The sequence below is a fragment of the Prunus dulcis genome, chromosome 6 (assembly GCF_902201215.1).
Source record: "Prunus dulcis chromosome 6, ALMONDv2, whole genome shotgun sequence".
In the NCBI taxonomy this organism is placed as follows: Eukaryota; Viridiplantae; Streptophyta; class Magnoliopsida; order Rosales; family Rosaceae; genus Prunus; species Prunus dulcis.
Genome location: NC_047655.1, coordinates 19635888 through 19658230, shown reverse-complemented (window position 1 = coordinate 19658230; position 22343 = coordinate 19635888). Strand labels below are relative to the sequence as shown.

The following is a 22343-nucleotide window of genomic DNA, read 5'->3' as shown; positions in this document are numbered from 1 at the left end:
CGCGACCAATATTTTTTGTCGCGCAAAAATTTGGGCGGGTACCAAAAATGGGACACGGGAATTTTTTTATATAATTGTTTTAGACTTTGCGCTACCAATATGTATTTTTCCTCGGGCAAAAATTTAAAGATTTTGGCGGGTACCAAAAATGGGATGCGGGAATTTTTTTAGACTTTGCGCGACCAATATTCCTATATTCGTCGCGCAAAACTTTGCGAGACCAATATGTTTCGTCGCGCAAAACTTTGCGCGACCAATATATATTTTTCGTCGCGCAAAAATTTGGGCGGGTACCAAAAATGGGACGCGGGAATTTTTTTATATAATTGTTTTAGACTTTGCGCGACCAATATGTATTTTTCGTCGCACAAAAATTTAAAAATTTTGGCGGGTACCAAAAATGTGATGCGGGAATTTTTTTTTTTAAAATAATTTTTTTAGACTTTGCGCGACCAATATTACTATATTCGTCGCGCAAAACTTTGCGAGACCAATATGTTTCGTCGCGCAAAACTTTGCGCGACCAATATATATTTTTCGTCGCGCAATAATTTGGGCGGGTACCAAAAATGGGACGCGGGAATTTTTTTATATAATTGTTTTAGACTTTGCGCGACCAATATGTATTTTTCGTCGCACAAAAATTTAAAAATTTTGGCGGGTACCAAAAATGGGATGCGGGAATTTTTTTTTTCAAAAAATAATTTTTAGACTTTGCGCGACCAATATTTCTATATTCGTCGCGCAAAACTTTGCGCGACCAACCGTATTTTCGTCGCGCAAAGTGATACGGTTTTTAAAAACCCAAATAACTCCTCCACCATTTTCTCAATTTCTTTCTCTACTCTTACCTCTCCTCTCTCTTTCCCTCTCCCCAAATCCCACCCTTTCTCTCACACTCACTCCTCTCACTTAATCTCTCATCTCTCTCTTCACTATCTCTCACTCTCACTCACTCTCTCATCTATCGTTTCACTATCTCTCACTCTCTCATCTCTCTATCATTATCTTATCTAATTCTCTCACTTCTCCCTCTCATTCTCACTCACTCTCAATCTTGCCAAAAGGTATATTCTCTCCAAATTTTAAATTTTTTTCATTAATATGTGTTTTTGGAGTTAGTTTTGAGTTTGTGTGGGGTTTGGGGTTAAGTAAAGGGGAGAGATTGGAGTTTGGGTTGGATTTGTGGTATAACAATTTTAGGGGAGATTATGCATTCTTTTTTTTGTTGTTGTTGTTATTTGACCATATTTGTTTTTTTTGTAGGTAATCATCGAGACTTTGATGGCTAAAGTTGAGGATTAGGAAGCTATCAAAACATATTATCCACCACTACCACCACAATATGCTTGTATTAGGATTTTATTATTGTACTTTGTTAATTCATGTGTACATTTTGAATATTATATATATATAAATATTTTATTGGATAATTTGATCACTATTTTTCATATGTAATTTTATTTTGAATATGTCAATTTAAATTAAAGTAATTAAGAAAAATCTTACAATTAAATTAAATTTAAAAAGTAAAAATTTGAAAAAATTACTATAATTAAATTAATATCAATTTAAATTAAAGTGATTTAAAAAAATCATACAATTAAATTATATTTAAAAAGTAAAAATTTGAATAAATTAATATTAAAGAAATAATAATAAAAAGTAAAAATTAGTTTATTTTAATTAAAAAATTTAAAACACAAAAAAATATTTCGTCGCGCAAATATTTGCGCGACGTTAGTGTTCGTCGCGCAAAACTCTAAAAATGTGGGCGGGTACCAAAAATGGAATGCGGGAATTTTTTATTTTTTAAATTTTTTTGAGACTTTGCACGACCAATGTTTTTTGTCGCGCAAAACTTTGCGTGACGAATATTTTTCGTCGCACAAACCTTTGCGCGACCAATGTGTTTCGTCGCCCAAAGTTTTGTGGGACCAATATTTTTTCGTCTCCCAAAGTCACTTTGCGCGACCAATGAAAAACTTGGTCGCGCAAAGTCTTTCTTCACGATCTTTGCGCGACGGATTCTGCGTGACGAAGTTTTTGTCGCGTTAAAATTTGTGCGACTACAATGTATTTTGCGCGACGAATTTCTCTTCGTCGCGCAAAGTGTAAAATGTAGTAGTGTATAGAACGATGATTACAAGAAGTACTCACACACTTATCCTATATGTACATTCTAGATAATGTTTATCGACTTCTTTGTCACTCAACTTCTGTCATGGAATGATCCTTCGACACTCTTTATGTTGAACGCAATACTGGTCACGATTGCTTCAAGCTTGCCGGAGGAAAATAGCCACTACGGTCTGGTGACCTCAATCGTATGAGTCACCGAATATGCAAATGAATGCAATATGAATGATAAAGATTTTTGATAAATCACCAAGTAAACATGAAACACTTGCTAATTTATTTCAAAGATATGCACAACAACTTTTGTTTGAAAATTTAGATGCTCAACCAAAATATCTAAAAGTTGTGTCTCAAACATGGCTTCACGTCATCTTTTTATATGGACATGTTCTCCTCTTTGCAAGTAAAGAGCATAAAGCCATATGACAAATATATGGTCATTAATCACCTTTAATTCAAATACGTCAGCTTAGCACAATATGAGAAGGTAAGGATGGCTTTAAATACAAGCAATTGCTATAGTTGGAAACAATCTAAAATTTAACAGAGATAACATAAATGATTTTATTCTACTTCATTTGTTGACCTAAAATTGTTTTTATAACTTAAGTAATGTGTATAACTATGATTCTTTTGGTCCTATAAGATGACAAAGGTTTATATTTCCTACTTCACGCGATACATTCCATTGCAATTCCTCTACAAACAACTTGTAGGCTGAACTGTACCTGCAGCTGTTCCATCTGCATGGCTACATGAAGCTTCAGGTGGTTGGTTCTGGTAAGTGAGCTTCACATCCTCCAATCTAATCCCCGTACAAGGATTCTTGGAACTACAATCGAAATTCACTGCAACTTCAGTTGCTGATGTACCGTGGATGTCTTGGTACGTCACGTCGGTAATTTCGATTCCAGAAACCTGTTCAAACAAAGTGTTATCAAAGATGAACACAAAATAAGCTATCAAGCTATTTATAGCACATCAAGTAACCAAGTATGTGGTGCAAAATGTAGCAAGTTTGACGAACGGAAGAGGTGAAGCCCAATCACTTTTTTTGGGTCCAAAACCCATGAAGCTTTTGATACATTTCCAAATTAGACATTATATTTGGGGGATGCCAATATTTTGAAAAATTCAACTAGCTATATGTGATTGTCTGGGAAAACAAAAAGCTCGTAATTGAATTTACAAAAGAACTCTTATGATATCTTTACCTGACGAGGGCAGTCTTTCTTGTTAGGGCAGTAGTTTTGATCAATAATGATGGGATTTTTGACATCGACCATTACGGCGTGTTGGAAGAGAATGTGCCTAGCAAATCCAGTGCTAGGCCTACTCCAAGACTTAATCCTGACACCATTCAAGGTATTCTTAAATGTAGCAGTTTTAACTGTTACATTTTGCACACCAGGCTCTTGCATCTCCCACCCTAGACTTCCAACGCTGCAACACCAATCAAATCGATTCAAAATTTAGAAGTAAATCAAAAAACATAAAAGGTTCTTTAAAGTATACTAAAACATGTACTTGTATACTAGTTTGATTAGCTTGATTAAAAATGCATGCCCTCTTTAATTTTGACGTACCTAATTCCATGGCCGGGTCCACAAGTAACCTTTTCGATCCACAAGTTAACGGTGCCAGGGCCAATTGAGACACAATCATCACCGGTTGAAAAATCAGAGTTGAAAATGGTGATGTCTGATGACATTTGAATGTGGATGCCATCGGTGTTGGGGCTTTTTTCAGAGGCAGAAACCCTAATTCCATGCATATTCACATTGTGACAACCTCTGATGATTATGTGGACCAATTGGCTGTTTCGGGATAGCAATCCACTCACCACAATGTTGCTCGAGTTGAAGAAACCCAGTGACTGCACATAACCCACGCAAACACACACTTCATATGTACATGCTCTATATATATGTAACTTCCCTAAGCTTAGGTACTTAAAGTAGTTAATAACTTAATCTAAACTCACAATAAGGTTTCTATATGCATTTTTTATGTTTTAGTTGTGTCGGGTTCATGGGAAAGGAGACTTGGAAATGGGAATTCAATTGCTTTCCCATGTTTGGTAAGTCCAAGCATGAGAAATGGTTGCTTGGCACATGAAAAAGTAAGGGGGAAAGTGAAGCCCTTCTCTCAACTTGGGTTTTGTTTTCCCTCATCATGGAAAAGTTTGGGAAAATGAGTCAACATTCAATGCACAATTTTCATGACTATTTTTTCCCCATGAATAATTTAGAATTACAATGTATCATTAAATACATTCTTTTTTTATTTGATTTAATATAGGTATATTGGAAAATTATAGAAAATTTGTTTTTCATTCCTACTCAAAACAAACATGGGAAAGGAAACAAAGTAAAATCTCCCGATTACTTTCTCGACATTACCAAACGTGGGAAATGAATCTTTCCTTCCCATTCCTTAGGAAATGACATGGGAATTGATTTCCCCTCAAATCTATTCCATGAACCAAATGGTGCTAAGGACCCGTTTGGTTCAAAGTTTAGGAGCTTCGAATGAATTTCAAATTGCATTCATATGTTTGGTAAGTGCACTATTGGGAATGCAATTCTGGACTCATGGGTATGGACTTCCTATGTATGGGGAATTTCATACCGTTGGTTGACCTTGGGAAACTATTTCCCCCAACTTAGAAAAGCAATTAATGCAGTGTTTTTTTTACTAACTTACCCATGTTATTATTTCTAAATACCACTACTTTTGACCCTTAAAAAACTGTTCATATTAATAACTTTTAATGATAAAATATTTAGGTTATTGTTGGAAAACTGAATAACTTTCCATTCCTAATACTGCACTAATTAACCAAACATGGGAATGAGATAAAATAGTGGTCCCAAACATAAGAATGAACATCGTCTATTCTCATATCGTGAGATTAGACATGAGAAGTTTATTCCCAATAGGTTCAATATGCAAACTAAACGAGTCCTAAATAGTATTAAATCCGAAAATCAAAATGCTTTAACCTCTAAACGAGAGTGGGTTAATAGGTTAGAAATAGAATAAGTCAAAAGTCTGATTCCCTCCCAAGAAAACAAACGAAAATGATATCGTTTGGAACCACTTAAGCACAAAAAGATATAACTAGAGAATATTTCAGTTAAGAGTAAAATGAACAGTGACCACAAACTGACCAATCAACAATACCCACTAGTAGCTTCCTCCCAACACCAAGTTTGTACGTACTTGATGCATGCCATGGACGGTGCATATTATTTTAATAAAATTCTATATCTTGTATATGAATGAAAGGTAATTTATTAGCCACCGCCCATCAATTAAAAGTCTAAAAGGGTACTTAAATTATGGAAAATAATTTGGTGATCTGAATTAGTAATTAAAGTTACGTACGATTGCTCCGGTAGGGCAATTACTCTTGCCTGGTGAGGCCTTGCAATCCCACAAACCAGTGCCTTGGCCATCAAGAATTCCGTTCGAGCTAGATATGTTGAGGCCGTGCACATCCTGAAACGAAAGCCAGTTACCAGCATTTCCAAGGACCCGGTAATCGGATGGGGCAACGAGGGTGCCTTCGGAGATGCGAAAGGTGGTGGCCTTGTTGTTGCATGGCCCTCTGAAGATGGCATTGCCTAGCAAGAACGTCCCGCGCGGGACGTGAATGACAGCTGGCTTCACGGAGGCACAAGCTTTGTCCCATGCAGAAAGGAAGGCTTTGGTTGAGTCAGTCTTGCCATCTGGTTTGGCTCCTAAGTTGACCACACGATAATTATTAATACCACTGGACGCTAAGGCTGATGAGTTGTTCATGAAGGCAAACACAAGTACACATGAGAGAATAAGAATGAGGCTACATGATGACTTTGCCATTGATCTGGAAGCTACAACGTACTTGGGGGAGTTTTAATTTGTCTCAGCAAGCGAGAGAGAGAGAGAGAGAGAGAGAGAGAGAGAGAGAGAGAGATGAGCTGGGGTGGTGAGGAAGTTTGAAACTGTTTAAGGTGTATTTATAGATTTAAACTATTTACTAAGGGTACGTACGGCACCAAGAATAGTTTTGTGCCAAGAAGGGTTTTGTGCCTTGGTGACATACAAAACCAAACTATTTATGCAAACGATTACTCATTGTCGGCGGAGCCAATTAAGGCCCACAAGGGTCACTTGACCCTTCTCAACATTTTGAAAATATTATATTTATTTATGTTATCTAAGTTGTTTTATAGCTATATTTACTATATTGACCCTTCTCACAAATGTAAATTGTCTACAATGAACGTGAATATGATCTATATTTGTTTTCATGTCTTCATATGTCATTTATATGTGTGTCATGGATTTATTTGATTTTCTCATTCTATCTAAAATCAACTTTTAATACTCTTTCATTATTTTTAGGTTGCTAGAATTTGGGTTATACTTACTAAGATATTAAATTTGTGATATTGAAATTTAATCATTGTAATGAATTCTTATATATGTTTTCCCATAAAAACTAAGTCCCTTGTAATTATAAAGTTATTTAAAGTTGACCATCCTTGATAGAATTTCTGACTCCGCTTGTTGGCAAAACCTTTTCCACCCATTGTGCCTTAAATCATTAAAAAGCAAAAACAAAACATACTAATATTCTAGCTAGCCCCAAATGGTTGAACCCTAAAAAGATGCTAGCTAGCTATGTCTTCCTTTGGTATACTTTACCCTAGAGGCCTCTTTGATATTTTTTATTTTAAAATTTTTAGAATGTTTGTTCCGTCCTTGTTTGGGTTCCATATATACACAAGTGCTTAAAAACTAGAAAAGGACTAAGAACATGTTTTGAGCCCATGAGAGAGATATATATGGATTTTGATGTGGGAAATCATTTTGTACACATAACGATCAAATGGTACAAGGAAAACATAACCAATATAAGGCTAGAGTGGCAAACCTTATCCTGACGGATTCTGGTGTGCGGGAGTTGGGAAAACCGCAGGATTCTAAACCTTATCATCTTGGAGTGATTTATGCTTAACGAAAGGAAAACAAAACCAAAGCACAGGTACACAAAGGATGCTCTCTATGCCTTACTTAGATTCTGTACCGTATACATGTACTTCTGGTCCACATTTGAGTGAGACGATATATTATGCCAGAGCCGTTTGTCTATATTTTATTTTAAAAGAAAAGTTGATATAGCCAAAAAGTTATAAAACCAACCCAAACCAAGCAAGGCTAGAGGAGGACGTTCATCTTATAGGCAGACCAGACAGACTGTACTATTCACGGAATTAATAATGGAATTGGACGGATCAATCTGAATAAGACATCACGCGATGAGGACAGGTTAATAAGTGTGTGTTTACATGCTATTCACATTTTGTTCATTAGAACAGAAAATGACAGTTTTTTTTCAATATTTAGTTAGGCAATATTGTAATTTGAAAGGTTGAGGGCCAGTTATATATAATTTACATATAAAGGAAGGGGAAGCATACGGTGTGGGGTGTACGATACTAGGATACGATATGATAGGCCTGAGCACGGTTCAGCTTGGTTCAGTTTCGAGTCTATTGACTCATAAAGACGAGCCCCAAACAACATCATCTCGTTTTTGAAATGCCCTGGTAGAATGATCAACATGTCAGCTTTCCACTTAAGCAAGCAACAAACATGGAAATGCAAATCAGATGAAAAAGAAATATTCGATGCCAAGGAGAAAATCTAACAGCTTGTCCAAGATAAGCAACTGAAGGTAGACAATGGAGAGAATGCTTCAAGGGTATAAATTTCATTTTACCAATGGTATGATCATGTGATCGTCAATTTCACCTCTTATTTCAGATTCAGAGTTCGTATGGTATTCTGATTGTGAAACTTTTAAATGGTTGGAATCAAGGGCGGATTAACGTATAGGCTAGAGTGGACTTTGTGCTTTCAGGTAGTATTTATAGTAATTCTACCACTAATGCAAGAGTCAGTTCCAATAAACTTTTATTTGGAATGAATAACTATTTGATGGATTTACATATTACAAAGAGCTAAATTGTAGCCCTTATAAAACTGTTTTCAGTCATTGTACAATTGGAATCACAATGGTTGCAAACTATTCTCTAACATAACATTTCCAATTTGGTGTAGGAAGCTATTGCTATGTGTCTATATCGTGTGATTATCATTTCTCTTCACTCCAGCTTTACTATATCCACTCTTCAGTGCCCCAAAAATCTACCAAGTGCCTTTGCATTTTCACATTACTATAAAACATCACACCCCTAGATGTTTTTCCCGGCAAAGACATCTGCAAAGTTTTCTTGGCAAGGAATAATCTTCAAGCAAAGATGGATCGGTTGAGATGTCTTCTGGATGTGACCATATATAAACCCCTCGCTCCTGCCGGCTGCCTGGAACACTGTTTTCTAGTACAAATGCTACCAGAAACGTCACCACCATGTTCAAAGACAGTAGTCCATTTATAACGAAGTCAAGCTGCCAGGCATTGAAACAACAATTTAGCTCATATCTGACTTAAGAGGACATAAAACAGAACTTGAAACTGTACATGGAAGAGGCTAGGACAGTAAACATGCGTGCCTGTACATGTTAAAACATGGGCCCTAGACTCCTAGAATGTCATATTTTGATCATATTTATCAGTCCCCAAATATGATTTTAACCATCTTCAGAAATCAGTTCATCAGAAAAACTGTTCTTTTTGTAACTTACAGTATCTGGGCTCACTACCTTGGAGGTTCCTTGATTATCAAGTTAGCAGGAAATTTTCAATGTGATGGTACTTCAAAATAGCATGTTGTCATTTGATTCATCACTATTCCGGTAGAAGTCCCTCTCTTTTTTTTTCCCCCTTTTTTTTTCGTTCGATAGTTCTTAGGAAGGGGGAAGTGAAGCTCTGATTTTTCACGTATTTGTGCATTTAGAATCCGTAAGGAAAACAAGGATTAAATAGCTTTCTTACTTGTTTAATGCCCGTGTGGAGTGGTCCATTAGATGCTGCTCCATAGGGAACAAAATAGCTAGGCAGTATGAGGCTGGATTCGGGTTGATACTGTTGAAAATACGCTGGGATAGATAAACCGAGGAACAATGAAACACCAACGATCATTATGTTTCTAAAACTTGCTGCTTGACTACTATACTGCAAAGTTGAGAGACCCAATGCCACAACAAGGGCCCACGTGAAGCACAGTACTGAAGCAGCCAAGGCCAATGGTATAGAGGCAAGAATGGCACCCACTTTTCCTACAAAACAATGAGTGACAAAATACATTTTTTAAAAAGAAAAATTCCTGAAGTATCCAACAAGGGTCATCAATAAGCTAATTATACCTGCCAATGACAACCAAATATGCTTGCAAACTGCTTATGGAATAATTAGGATACATGCAGTATATTGTCAATTATGACAGCATCCAATACAAAGCATAATTTAACACAACAATAAAACATTACTTCGTGCTTTTGACAGCAATTCAAACTTATGGGGTTTTGAAGTACTTTACCTATAAACGAGAAGAAGATTAAGAAAACTGCTCCAAGTTCCACGGCCCTGCGATTTGCCACCTTCGTTATGCTAATCGTATGTACATTTTCTGTCAAGGTTGTTGACCCAGTACCTGAACCCCAAATTCCAGCCAATATACTGCAGAAACCCTCCAGTGCAATTCCTCTGCTGACAATTCCTGGCGTTGGAGGCTGCAAATTAATACGCACAGATGCAGTGTGGTATGTTCCAACCTGGATAAGTTTTTACACCCTGTGCATCAGTGTCATGCTGGTAATTTCATATTTACATTCATTCACTGCCCTAGAATACAGATATAAGTTTTTAACATTAGTAAGAAGGGGAAAAAAAGGACTTCCAACCAAAAAAATATTATAGGACAGGGATGAGTGCTATTGTGCAATCACAAAGCCTTCACCATAGCCCAAAGTCATAGCACTATTGAAGGGTGTTTAAATAATCCCACTATTCAAAGGTCGAGGCATTAGCAGCTTAGATGCTCCTCTCACCAATGACATGACATAAGCAGCGCTGGTGTGTGCCAGAACACAAGCATGTGACATCATACTTATAACTTATTTTCAGTTGCATTTGAATTATAAGCTACCCACCGAATCAACTGATGCTACGAGCGACACAAAAATCATGATAATGGAAGTCCTGAAATGGAAGATAGGGAGACCCCACTGTAAAGGGTATGGAATCCTGACCCATGCAGCAGTTCTCCATGCATTTGAAACATCGGTCCTGCAATGTGTCATAGTATATGCATGCTTTCTGCAAGCATCTATTAGGATATTTGAACTAGGTATATCAGGGCTGCAGCCTTTGTAATCGTATGCTCCACCGGCTGTCAAAAAGAACGCATAAGTCCATATGATCATAACACTTAAGGGAACCTGCAATAAGAAAAATGTCAGCAAGATCAATTAAGTTACAATATCGACATGTACCATAAAGTATTAGAAAAACAGTTTGAGTGGTACCAACAGAAAATGAGAACATTAATTTTAATGCCAATTCTTTTTTTTTTTTTTTTTTTGTAATTTCATTTTAGAATTTGGCACGCCAGACAGTCATTGGCAAGACACTCACGTCTAACCGAGTCCAATAATTTATGATGGCCATGAATATATATTACAACAAGATTATCCAGCCAGGATGGTGATTACTGATGTCACTGTGTAAACTAAATGTTTGAACCTGGCAGTTTTATCTTGTCCCAAAATGCCGAATCTTATATAACAATTGGGGCCATCTCTGGAAAGATGTTGGGAACTCAACTTGCCATGAAAGCACAACACGTGGATAGTAGGGGTTCTTTAACCCACCATAAGACTAAGGAAAGTATAGGACAGGGTTCAGTTACACATAGGAAACATTGAAATCTTCCAGGTCAAAAGACTCCAAACAAAACCAATATCTAATTTAAAAAATAATATAGCTTTCAATGAACCAAGATGTTGAAGGTATGATACCTACCGCATAAATCTGAAAAAAGCGATGCCCAAAGATGGATACGCCTCGAAGGTACTATAAACATAGCAACAAAAAAGTAAAGTAATTAATATTTGTTAACACTTAGCCAAAGCATTTAAGAATTAAGAAGATTAAATGTGGAAGACTTCTTAAAGACAGCTGTATAGAACAGGCTGCATAGGCATATTTAGTACCACGCACTCACTTACCAGAGTGAATATGAGAATCAAAAGTATCTGCGGAACACTAATTTCCACACAACTCCCAGCTTGTGGAAAGCCATAGCTAAAAAACGATAAACCTACTGCAGCAACTGTTGGTGCAACAATAATGGGGTGTATCAATCTGCAATGTGTTATCATATAGATCAGAAAGAGAAATGGCATAGTTTATACAAGTACTAGCAAAAACCAGAATACAAATCATGATAGCTGCTGGCAATGATTATTCAGTTTTAAAATTACTAGCCATATCAAATTCACTAAGACTTTTGATGCAACTAAATGGGCAACCACGATTTGACTTATCAACAACAAACATTGGGCCCCCTATTATGTTTACATGTAGAAAAAATATATATTATTTCCAGTAGTGCCAGCGAAATCCTCTTTGCCCCAGCTCCAAGAGATGGTTATGCAAGCCAAAAATGCAAATATGCTTCCCTAAGTTAGTGTTATATTGCATTGTCATAAATAAACAAAATGAATGACATGATATGTGTGTGTGTGTATATATATATACACACACACACATTAGAGAGAGACAGAGACAGAGACAGAGGATTAGGAGCAGAACCAATGTATCCAAGAAACCCATTTTTATTCCAGAAAATAAATATTATTTGTCTTTTTAATAAACATCAAAATATCGGCAAAATGAAAATTTTACAAGAAATCTCTTGAATTACCTCAGCAATAAAGACATTAAACCACTAAATCCCAGGAGGCTCTGAAATATTGAACCAATAATTATAGCTCCTTGCAGTTCTCTCATTATATGCCTAAATTTCTGCAATGAAATTAATAGACAATGAAACTATGAGATCCTTGATACATTTGACATGAAATTAAAGGAAGTCGCTCCATTTCAAAAGGGTATAATTTCCAAATCCTCAAATATGTGGCAAAAGATACTGATTTCAAGTAGGAAATTGTACCTGGATGTTAGAACATTCCAGGTAACAGTGAAAATCTCAAGGATATTATAGTTGATAGAATCTTAGCCCTTAGTTACGGAACTTACATGCTCCGTAAGATTTCGATATTCCTGAGCATTCATGATAACTAGTGCCGGTGCCAAGTATACAAATGAACTTCCTTGAACTAATGGAAGTCGAGTTCCAAAGTAAGAGTGCAGTATTGTTGTCATTCCAGAAACCAGCAGCATTGTTGAAATCACCGTGGAGGTATCCTTCTATGATCATTTATGCAAATTATATAAACAGTGAGTTTTCCCGCTTAAGTTATAAGACAAAAAGAATGCAGGAGAATACATGCTTACATCTGTTCCACCCATGGCCGGTACAATGATCAGGGGGATGAATATAAGGGAACCAGCCAGTGATAAATAGTGCTGCAGACCGTAATACATTAGTGGAACTGCCATGAAAAACAATCAGATGAGAGTAAGGAAAGAAAACTAATTTTTTGTGAAGCCAGATTCAAGAGTGGATATTCACTCTTGCTAAGATATTATTTGTGTAATAGGAATGCCTTTTGGTTACTGATCACTAACCACAGCCAGTCTGAATCAATCAATTTATTTTAAGAGAACACCACAACATTTGTTCTAGTTTTGAAACCTTCGTCTAAACAACATAAGCTGAAGCAAACTTGCACTAACCCATCAAACTTGCACTAAAGTTCAGGGTCAGGAGATATCAATGTTGAAAGGAACGTTTTCAGCTATTCTTCTCTGGAAAAGGAAGAAAAAGAATAGTAGATTGCATTACAAGCTTGTGTTCTTTCTCAATGCTATTTCCCCCTTACAGTGTTCATCTTTGCCTGCCGCCTAAGTGCTAGCCCATATCTGTTGCACTGGTAGCGTTTGTTCCAGGGAATGGGATTTCAAGAACCCCATACCCATTCCCATTCCAAGGGTTTTTAGAAACCAATGGAATGTAGCATTTGTATTCAAATGGGAATAGTTGTCATTACCATGTATCATAAAGCTAGAACTAGAACATGGGAATGAGAAACCCACCCTTCCTTTCTCATGTTTGCACCTACCAAACCTAAGAAAGGAATCTCAGACCCATTCCTAACCCCTATTCCAGCAAACAAATGCTATGAGAAATGGGAGGTGTTGCTTAAGGAAATCATGCCTCCCCTATCACAAGATTCAGCCTATTTTTTATTTACCTGGCCTTACCCATATTGAAGAATGAAACATTGAAAGTTTAGCTTCCTCGTACCTACTTTTCTTTTCCGGAGCTTTAAAGTACTGAAAACATAAACTTAACAAATCACCAGCTTTGTTTCATCAGCATCAAATTTTTACTGGCTTTTAAACTTTCTGAAGACAAAATTTTGAATGACTACTTTTTATTAAGATGCTAAATTTCGCTATTTTTGCAAGAAACCCTTTCTTTCCTAAACAATAGTATTTTAACTCATTCTGTCCCATCGTACTATATTGAAAATCTCTTGCCTAGAAATAAAGACTACAAATATCACAAACAAAAAATAGCAATTGCCTAATCAACAAATTAATCCGATTTAAAGATTGATCAACAAATTAAAACAAAAGGAATGAAAGTAAACTAACCAAAACCCGGATTTTCTCTCAATCCAATCTTCATTTGAGACGGTCTCCCCCACCCTCCATGAACAGGTTCTTCACCATCTGGATAATTCATCTCTACATCTCTTTCATATTGCTCATCATCAATTATCTTCGGCTCAGCTGCTGAAGCAACTGGTGTGACTCCATGCCCATTCCCATTCCCACTTCCATTCCTATTCTCATTTCCATTGACACCGTCTCTTCTCTCATCATCTTTAGCACCCAAAACAGGCTCATTCTCAGTCCTCCTCCTCTTACTCTCACCCCGCACTGTTTCATCACGCTCATTCCTCACCCCTCCATGTCTAGGACCAGTAGCTGGCTCAATCTCAATCCCTCTGCTGGGTTTAGTCCGGCCCAAAACCGGATCAATCTCGATTTTTGGAGACGACCCGCCGCCACCTCTACCATCAAAACCCGTCTCCAAACCAAACCCAGCACTATCATTTCTCACACTGCCACTAGTAGCTGTCTCCCCAGAGAAATTAGAGACAAACCCAGTTCTTTTGGCCCAAGATCTCAGCTCTCTTGGATTGTGATCCCTCCTCGGCACAAAAGCCGAGATCTTGGGTTCAACAGAGCCTATTGCAGCACCACTCCTCGGTCCCCTCTCTCTCTCAGCCTTATCCAGTGGCTCTGAGCTCGACCCCGGTTCCATTAAAGCTTCCTTTCAAATGGGTACCAGTTTTTGCAACAAAAATAAGCTTCAAAACTAAAGAAAGTAAACAGCTTGCCTCAGTTTCCTACCCAGAGAGCAGCACAAAGAAGAAGCTCAGCAAACTATAAGCACGAGAAGAAAATAAAGTATTAAATTAGAGAAAGAGAGAGGGAGAGTGAAAGCAAAGCAAGAAAGAATGAGTTGGGTTTGTTGGGATGGGGAAAGGTGTGTGAAAGGGTGAACAAGAGAGCTTCATCATTTTTATTAGTGCTAAATTCAACTGTAATGATGCGAGTAATGGTGTGATCGGGCCGACTGTTGCTTGAGATAAGTGTGTGTGAGCTTCATCTTCTTCTTCTTCTTCTTTTATTTATTTTTATTTTTTCCTAATCTGTTTGCCGCTCGCTAGTTGCTTTCAGTTTAAGTTTTGCTTTTTTACTGAAATTACTGAAATGCCCCCGTTTTCTGGCCGTTGTGAGGAAACGTAATGCATAGTAATGTACTAACGATATTTGGAGACGAAGAATCTAACACAACACAGGACCTCGAAACGAGTGCAGGATAACTTCTTCTAATTACTTGAGCTATAAATGTTTTGTCTTTAATACCCCTCATTTGGTTCATGAAATGAATTGGAGCCCATGTCATTCTCCAAGGAATGAGAATGAAAGATTCATTTCTCATATTTGGTAATGCTGGGAAAGTAACCGAGAAATATCACTTTCTTTTCTTTCTCATGTTTGTTTTGAGTAACAATGAAAGACAAAGTTTGTATAATTTTCAATTATACCCATATTAAATCAAATAAAAAAAGAATGCATTTAATGATATATTGTAATTCTAAATTTTTAATGGGGATAAAATGGTCAAAAAAAAATTATTTAATGTTAACTCATTTTCCCAAACTTTCCCATGAGGAGGGAAAACAAAACCTAAGTTGGGAAGATGACTTCACTTTCCCTCTACTTTCCTATAAGCCAGGCAACGATTTTCCATATCTAGACTTATCAAATATGGAAAAGCAATTGATTTCTCATTCCCAAGTCTCATTTCCCATAAACCAAACGAGTTGAACTTCACAACTTCCCTTTTGTATATTCCTTCACTTCCTCCTTGTTCTTTATGTTACAGATTTTGAATCCCTCCAATTCATCAAAACTAACTTCTATAAAATTGCATTTTTTTTTTCCTTTTTTATAAGTGGATAAGAGTTGGATTATCAAAGAAAGACAATGAAGTATGGATTGAATATGAAAGTTGAGTCAGGGCCATTCTGTCACCTTCGCTTGGACTTTGTAGCCTAAAGACAATTAAAGATGTTTATTTGTGAGTGTATCTTTTTACTTAAATACAATTAAAAGATTACTTAACTTTGTCGACTGTCACAAAAGGGATTATTGGCAGGATCTGTTTCCATGCTTTATTCTAGGATCACACTACCTTCAGTAGGATTTTTCTTTTTCTCGGTTGAGGAAAAGATATAATTGGCAACTCTGTTTTTTTTCTTTTGCTTCCTTTTATTTTTATTTTTGTTTCTTTAAAGTATGTTGCTGAGTTGGTAAGAGTATTTTCAACAAGATGAGCAAGCAACTTCCAACATATCGGAGGTTGCAGTTGTGTCAATACTTTGAAAATCACAGAAGGCTTGTCAATTGAGAAAGAGACTTCTATAAAACGGGAATATTCCCGGTCAATAACAATATGACACGTTTGATAACACTATCACGTGACATAAAATTATTAGCCGAAGATAGCAAAACAGTATTATCCCTGTCACAACTAAGTTTTCTTGTCAAATGGGATATAACTCCAACTTCAGGAGATATTATTGGGAGAGCAGAGCTGGAGATTAGTGTTCTACCAAAAATAAATAAATAATTTTAAACTTTGAGATCAATGACAATCTTGCCCCTCCTTTGATTGTCATCTCTATATCTAAGGTCCTCAGCTTAATCATTATCTCTCCATACTTGTGAAGGTTATCGTGAAGTAGAAGGATCATAAAAACGATTTATAAGATTCCATATCTTTCTTCCGGCCAACCAAAAAGTCATTTCGGCCAACAAAAGCAAAATCAACTGCAAGTCCTGCCAACCTTCAAAAGGAGAAAGTTTAAGACTTTTTGGTTCTTTGAATTCACTCGACTACAAAAGAAAAGAAAAATATGGAGGGAAATGATTCCAAAATCCAGAGTGGATTGTGATGCTTAAACCTCCAGTTTCACGATCATGGAAACCACAAAACGACATGCAGTGTAAATTACAAGTTTACTAGGTTATAGGAGAATATTGTAGCCTTTGAGCCATAATAGCCCAACAACACTTTTCAACTAAGCAGATTCTGTTTTACCCTGCTGAAATTGCAGCTAACAAGCAGATAGCACTGGACTTTTGGCCAGGCATTCCGCTTCATTGTATCAGAATAAAGAACAGAAGACTGAGCCAAAAAGATAGAAATTTTGTTAACAGTAAGGTTGAATATAGATGGTAGATTCCAATTTTGATTGTTAATAGTTTCACGAGATTTTAGAAATATTTAGTTAAGAGTTTATGTTAATCAAAACCGCACGTAAATTAGTCCTTAAAAAATTGTAATTTACTGCTTAGTTCCAGTAAAAAAGTTCTACTTCTTATTCAGTTCCTAACCCACTTAAAATTTTAAGAGCACAAGTTATGAGAAAAAAAAAAAATTCAAAACTCTCAACAGTTTAAACTAAGAAGCTAAATGCAAAGCTCCTTAGTTTTGTATCCACTATCCAACTGCAACCTATTTATCAATCCAGTTACTGGTGTGAGCCTATTTTAACTGACTTGATCCATCTTCCCTCAAATCAGATTCATTAAAATGTTACAAGTAATAATATATATACAAATAGTCCAACTAAGTGAAAGTAATCAACTGCATATTAAGAAAAAAAAACTCCAAGCAGTCATAACTTGATTATTTTTGTTGAGTTGAGCACCATTTTGCAGATAGCTTAAAGTTTACATATATATATATATATATATATATATATAGCATTCAAACCTTAAATCTCATCCTTGTTGCTCCCTAGTTTGGGGTCTGTTTTCTAATGAGATGACTTCTTGGACCTCAAAAATAAAAAAGCCTTCAATCTCATTGGTAAGTGAGATAATTTTCTCCATTCAACAAAAGCCCATTTCAATCCACAGCCATAACCAGTTCTACTGGTAACAAGTAAGCCTGAGGGCTGGTTAGGAGATGCCTACCAACTTTCTCCCCTTTCTACAAAGTACAAAGACAAATATCCACACAAAAAGATTTCCTTTCAATCCATAGCATGTGCTCATAGTTGGGTTGGAAAATGTACCTACATGTTTGATGAAGAGCCCTCCAGCTTTTCTCCTCAATTGAACACAATAGCAACTTAAAAACTTGTTGTGAATCCAAAATCTCAAATCCACACTTTAGTGGAAACAGACAAATGATTCATTAACTAGCTGCTGATCACTAAGCATAAACATATGCTCTCTAAAATATATGAAATTTTGCATTCCAGTCTCTCCAATTTAACAAAGAAGTGAGCCAATGACCATACCCAAACCACCAAAATGAAAATCATGAAATAGAAAATCAATGGCACTAAAATGATTCCAGTATCCAAATTCCAAACAACAGCAAATCTACTAGTTGTTTTACACTAGATAACTATCCAAGTATAAATCTTGTTCATCAATAATCTGCATCACATTGATAATAATGTCATGTAATAATACAAACACAAACAGGACCTGATGATAAACCCAGAACCATTAAAACCAACCTAAAAAACAAAACAAAAAACGAAAAAAGTAAAAAGGGAAAACTATGAACAAGAGGTGTTTGATAAAATGCGCAAAAGAAAAGGAGGCAATTAGTGACGGTTTGGGGCTTTTTATTTACTTGACAGGGGAGAGGGAGAGAAGAGGCCAGATACATATTCTTGCTGCTCGCGGAAGCGACGTTTGAGATAGGTTTCGAGGATCTCCATGACCGAAACGAATCGTTTCATTTCATTGAGGCGGCGGCTGAGCTCTGCTTCCCGAGCCCTTGCTCTCGCCAGCCGTGCTTCCGTCTCAGCCAGGCGGCCGCGCAGATCTGCGACCACAACCGCGTTGTCGTTCGGCAATCGGACGACGCGCGTAGGGGTCAGGTTGTCTCTGGAGAAGGGTCGTTGCTGACCGTAACACATGATTTTTGCGTGGTGATGTTGATTGATGCGCGATGTTAAGAATTTGGAAAGAATTTGCAGAGAAGGGAGAGAAGAATGAAATAGTTTCTTTTGTGTTTTTGTGTCTGGGGTTTTATCTGGAATCTGGACCGTTGAGTTGGGGGACTATTCTGATTAGTTTACTTTTGTCTTTTTATTTTTTTATTGTATTTATAGCAATAATACTAGGCTCGTTTGTTACACAGAACTGCCTTGACATGGACTATACTTATGGACTGTATTGGCTTGGCTTGGATAACACTTATTCTGCGTTTGATGTATGCTTGGGTACCCTACCATTTTTTTTTCCTTCTATTGAGGGATCCCTCAAATAATTATTTGAGGAACGCCCTTTAGGGTACCATACCATTTTTTTCCCAATGATCCAAATCATCTATTTTTTAGGTCTTCATTCATAGATCATCCTTACAAAAAATTAGACAAATCGAAAGCCGTTTCGACATCCAATTATGTCTTACAAAATCAATGAACACGATACTTCAAGAAAATACTAAAATTTCAATAACTCAATTGAGTGGTCAAATGATATCTGATTCAAGTGATTTTTTGTAGAGATGATCTTTGAGGGTTTAAATTAGTAAAATACAATACGGAGTGGGACCTACAAGGGTATCCCTCAAATTAACATATTTGAAAAATCCCTCAATGGAAGCTATATATATATATATAATATATATGAGTATGTTCTAATAATAATATACATGTAAATATATTTGAAAGGAATTGGTTATTTTCACCAAAAATAAAAAGCAATTGGATATACGTTATAGCAAATTATGTCTCATCCTGTGTATCCAAAGTCCTCGGAGTTCGAAGTGTCAATCCATACTAAATAGAGAGTCCTGCTGTGGTGCATCAGCTGTATAGGTACAGCCGCTCACATGATAGGCACGTGATGTTTTTTAAAAACAATAGGAACCGGCTGTTTTGGGTAACAGGTTAAAGGAAGGAAAACAAAACCACGCGCTCGTTCTTCAACTTGCTCTGAACTGTCGCTCGTCCTACTCCTCTGTATTGTGGAGCTGGATAGTCTCGACGACGCAAACCGGTGGCAGAGGACGGGTCGGACTCGCTTGAATCGTCTCAGAGCTGCGTCGGCCTTTCGGACCTGCGATCGTTGTGTCGTCATGTGAAGATGCGTTAGAGTTGTTGGGTGGTGCTGCGTTCACGGCAGCAGCGGCGGCGGTGCTGATATTGTTGGAAAACGTCATCGTCGTGGAGGCTTCGACTTCGCCTTCGGCGTTCGTACAAAACGTCATCTACTCAACAAGATTGCCATCTTCTCCAATTCCTACTGCCCGTATGTTATTATCTCTTTATTGCTTGTTCATTTTGGCTTTTGTGATAAATTTAAGGTATTGGGATTGGAAATTCATAAAGCAATCAAATGGAATTTGAGAATTGTGAGTTGGTCAATTTGATAATTATGAGAAATATTTAGAGTGTTCATGTTGAGGAAAATATGAATCCATCATCTCAAATGGGACCTTTTTACTAATTTATAGATTACTTTTCATTTTCATGGATTTATTGCATTGTTTTCTAATTCTGGGAAATAAATTGCTGCGTTTCATCTACTAAATCTTCAGCTTTCTGTTATTGAAATAGTTCGCAAGTTGAGTAGAAATGTTTAGAAAAAGAACTCTGTGCATGCCTGTGTGTGAATTTAAGTAATGTTGAAATGAGAGATTGTGTGCTGTTTTGTGGATTCTTCTTTGAGGGTCTCTTGCTTGGTGAGAATTGTAGAGACAGAGAAAGGGAAAGTGGGTAGACAGAGCCAAACTCTCACCCAGAAGCAGCTCCTCATCACTTTCACGTGGTACAACAAAATTTCAGGCCAAAGCTTGACCATCAACGTTGGGGACAAAGACAATACCCCATCACCATTCAAATTCAATTTCAATTCACATGCATATGGCTGGGAGATTTTAGTTCCCACGCATCTGGCTTCTCTTCATTGTTGTTTCTTTGTTTTTTCTCTCTTATTTTTTAATTTATTTAGAGCAACAAGTTTGGGTTTTGTAAATTTTTCTTCCTTCAAATTTTCCCTTGTCCTTTTTTTAAAATAAAAATTAATATGAGGTTCTCTAATCTATTAAATTAGATTTTTTTAATCGTAGCGTAAGATTTCATTTTATTGTAAAAAAAAATTCATTCATCTTAGTAATCAAAGAAAATAGAGCATTGAGATACCAGTTAGAGAAGAAGAAAGAGAAGAAGAAGAAGAAGATGAAAAGAGAGGTTGTGGTGAGGTTCAATCAGGGGTTTGGGTTTAATGGTGGTGGAGGTGGTGGTGGGAAAGATGATGGAGCTACTGCTAGAGGCAGCTTGGTTGGATTTTGGATGCAATTGTTTCCATTTGGGTACTCTCTTTCATTTAGCAACTGATTTGGGGTTCTTCTCACAAATCTTAGTTCCTTTACATTTCTGAAAAAAAAACAGGTAGTTTTATACTATTTTTGTTTCTAATATAATCATTTTTATTTTTGACTCTAACATCAGCATGTAGGATTATATCTCTAATGAAATTGATGCCTTTCCACATCCAGCTCCTTGCAGTGCTTGTAGCAATTGTTGGTGTGGGTGCTTTTCTGTGGTGGGCAAGGCAGGATATGGTTCAAGACAGTGTAAGGCTACTTCTATTTTTTCTCTTGCTCACTTCTTAAAGCTCATAGTTTTCTTCAACTGTGGTATCAAACATCTGTTGTTGCCTAGTTAAAACACAACCCAAGTTGTTGAGTGCCTTAAGTTCCATGCTCTCAATTTAATTTCCATGTTGGCACCTACAAGTGACTGGTAAAACCTTTTTAATTATTTATGTCAGGTTCAATTATTTTTAAAAAATATATTAGGTCTTACATGATGTTTTGGCATTTGTGGACGGTTAATTTATCAATCTACAGATCTTCTAGTGGATAGTGTACTGTGTACCGAAACGCTCTATGATTTTCTTTTATTTGGAGTTGACAATTAAGTAATGTTGGTGTGCTCTTGATTTCAAAAAACTGTATCACATGTGGTATATAAACAGGTAATCTGGATTGGTGTTGGATAGTTTCCATGGATAGGCATGTAGAAATCTATTGTGTTATAATGAGTTCATGCTTTCCCATGTGAGATGTATCAGATAAATGCATGATATGTATAGGATGTTTGGAAAGGGTTTAAGTACGCAAGTGATACTCTTTCATGTAACAATTCACGAACGCTTCATCTACATCTTGTAATCAAGTAATGTCAGAGTAACATCATGAGGGTGATTTTCAATTGTGAAGTTTTATTTATTTCTTACTCTGATGTCTTCTGCTTTTAATGAACAACAACCATTGTTCCCATAAAGTGCCATATAGTGAGGACTTGAGAAAATGGTTATGCGCCATATGTTGTTCCCATAAAGTGCCATATAGTAAGGATGGATTTCCCATAAAGGTTTTCTTATACTGTGTTGCTCGTGATCTTCTAATTGCTCGTGATCTTCTAAGTGCTAGATAACTTAGTTCATTTTGAGTATTTTTAGTTTTAAATGTAATTTTTATTGTGATTTAAATATCATGTTA

At 36.6% G+C, this 22343-nt stretch overlaps 3 protein-coding genes and 1 long non-coding RNA gene across 4 annotated transcripts; 1 reads left to right on the top strand and 3 right to left on the bottom strand.

Moving 5' to 3' along the window:
* Positions 1-2838: 2838 nt before the first annotated feature.
* LOC117632144 (polygalacturonase-like) lies at positions 2839-6006 on the bottom strand. The gene is made up of 4 exons (XM_034365564.1): positions 5530-6006; positions 3726-4015; positions 3354-3582; positions 2839-3057 (listed from the first exon to the last, which is right to left on the bottom strand). The coding sequence occupies exons 1-4, from the start codon at positions 6004-6006 to the stop codon at positions 2839-2841; spliced, it is 1215 nt and encodes a 404-aa protein (XP_034221455.1).
* Positions 6007-8089: 2083 nt separating this feature from the next.
* Positions 8090-14914, bottom strand: LOC117632676 (nucleobase-ascorbate transporter 11). The gene is made up of 10 exons (XM_034366226.1): positions 13880-14914; positions 12614-12711; positions 12356-12526; positions 12021-12121; positions 11323-11458; positions 11117-11167; positions 10246-10533; positions 9633-9867; positions 9089-9372; positions 8090-8601 (listed from the first exon to the last, which is right to left on the bottom strand). The coding sequence occupies exons 1-10, from the start codon at positions 14553-14555 to the stop codon at positions 8380-8382; spliced, it is 2262 nt and encodes a 753-aa protein (XP_034222117.1). The 5' UTR covers positions 14556-14914; the 3' UTR covers positions 8090-8379.
* A 3311-nt stretch (positions 14915-18225) lies between these two features.
* Positions 18226-18858, bottom strand: LOC117632031 (protein SKIP34). The gene has a single exon (XM_034365400.1). It carries the CDS (start codon positions 18745-18747, stop codon positions 18451-18453), a length of 297 nt encoding a protein of 98 aa, XP_034221291.1. The 5' UTR covers positions 18748-18858; the 3' UTR covers positions 18226-18450.
* Positions 18859-21107: 2249 nt separating this feature from the next.
* Positions 21108-21575, top strand: LOC117632582. The gene is made up of 2 exons (XR_004586488.1): positions 21108-21228; positions 21336-21575. It is a non-coding gene; the product is annotated as an uncharacterized LOC117632582 (long non-coding RNA).
* The last annotated feature ends 768 nt before the right edge of the window (positions 21576-22343 follow it).

What these genes read in the sequence shown, in the direction of transcription:
- LOC117632144 (XM_034365564.1), bottom strand. Translation starts at nt 6,006, where the DNA reads ATGGCAAAGTCATCATGTAGCCTCATTCTTATTCTCTCATGTGTACTT. An exon ending in ATTGCCCTACCGGAGCAATC is followed by an intron (nt 4,016 to 5,529) that starts GTACGTAACTTT and finishes GGTTATGTGCAG; the next exon opens with TCACTGGGTTTCTTCAACTC. An exon ending in GGACCCGGCCATGGAATTAG is followed by an intron (nt 3,583 to 3,725) that starts GTACGTCAAAAT and finishes TTGGTGTTGCAG; the next exon opens with CGTTGGAAGTCTAGGGTGGG.
- LOC117632676 (XM_034366226.1), bottom strand. Translation starts at nt 14,555, where the DNA reads ATGGAACCGGGGTCGAGCTCAGAGCCACTGGATAAGGCTGAGAGAGAG. An exon ending in CGGCCATGGGTGGAACAGAT is followed by an intron (nt 12,527 to 12,613) that starts GTAAGCATGTAT and finishes AAATGATCATAG; the next exon opens with AAGGATACCTCCACGGTGAT. An exon ending in AATCTTCTTCTCGTTTATAG is followed by an intron (nt 9,373 to 9,632) that starts GTAAAGTACTTC and finishes ATTGTTTTGTAG; the next exon opens with GAAAAGTGGGTGCCATTCTT.
- LOC117632031 (XM_034365400.1), bottom strand. Translation starts at nt 18,747, where the DNA reads ATGTGTTACGGTCAGCAACGACCCTTCTCCAGAGACAACCTGACCCCT.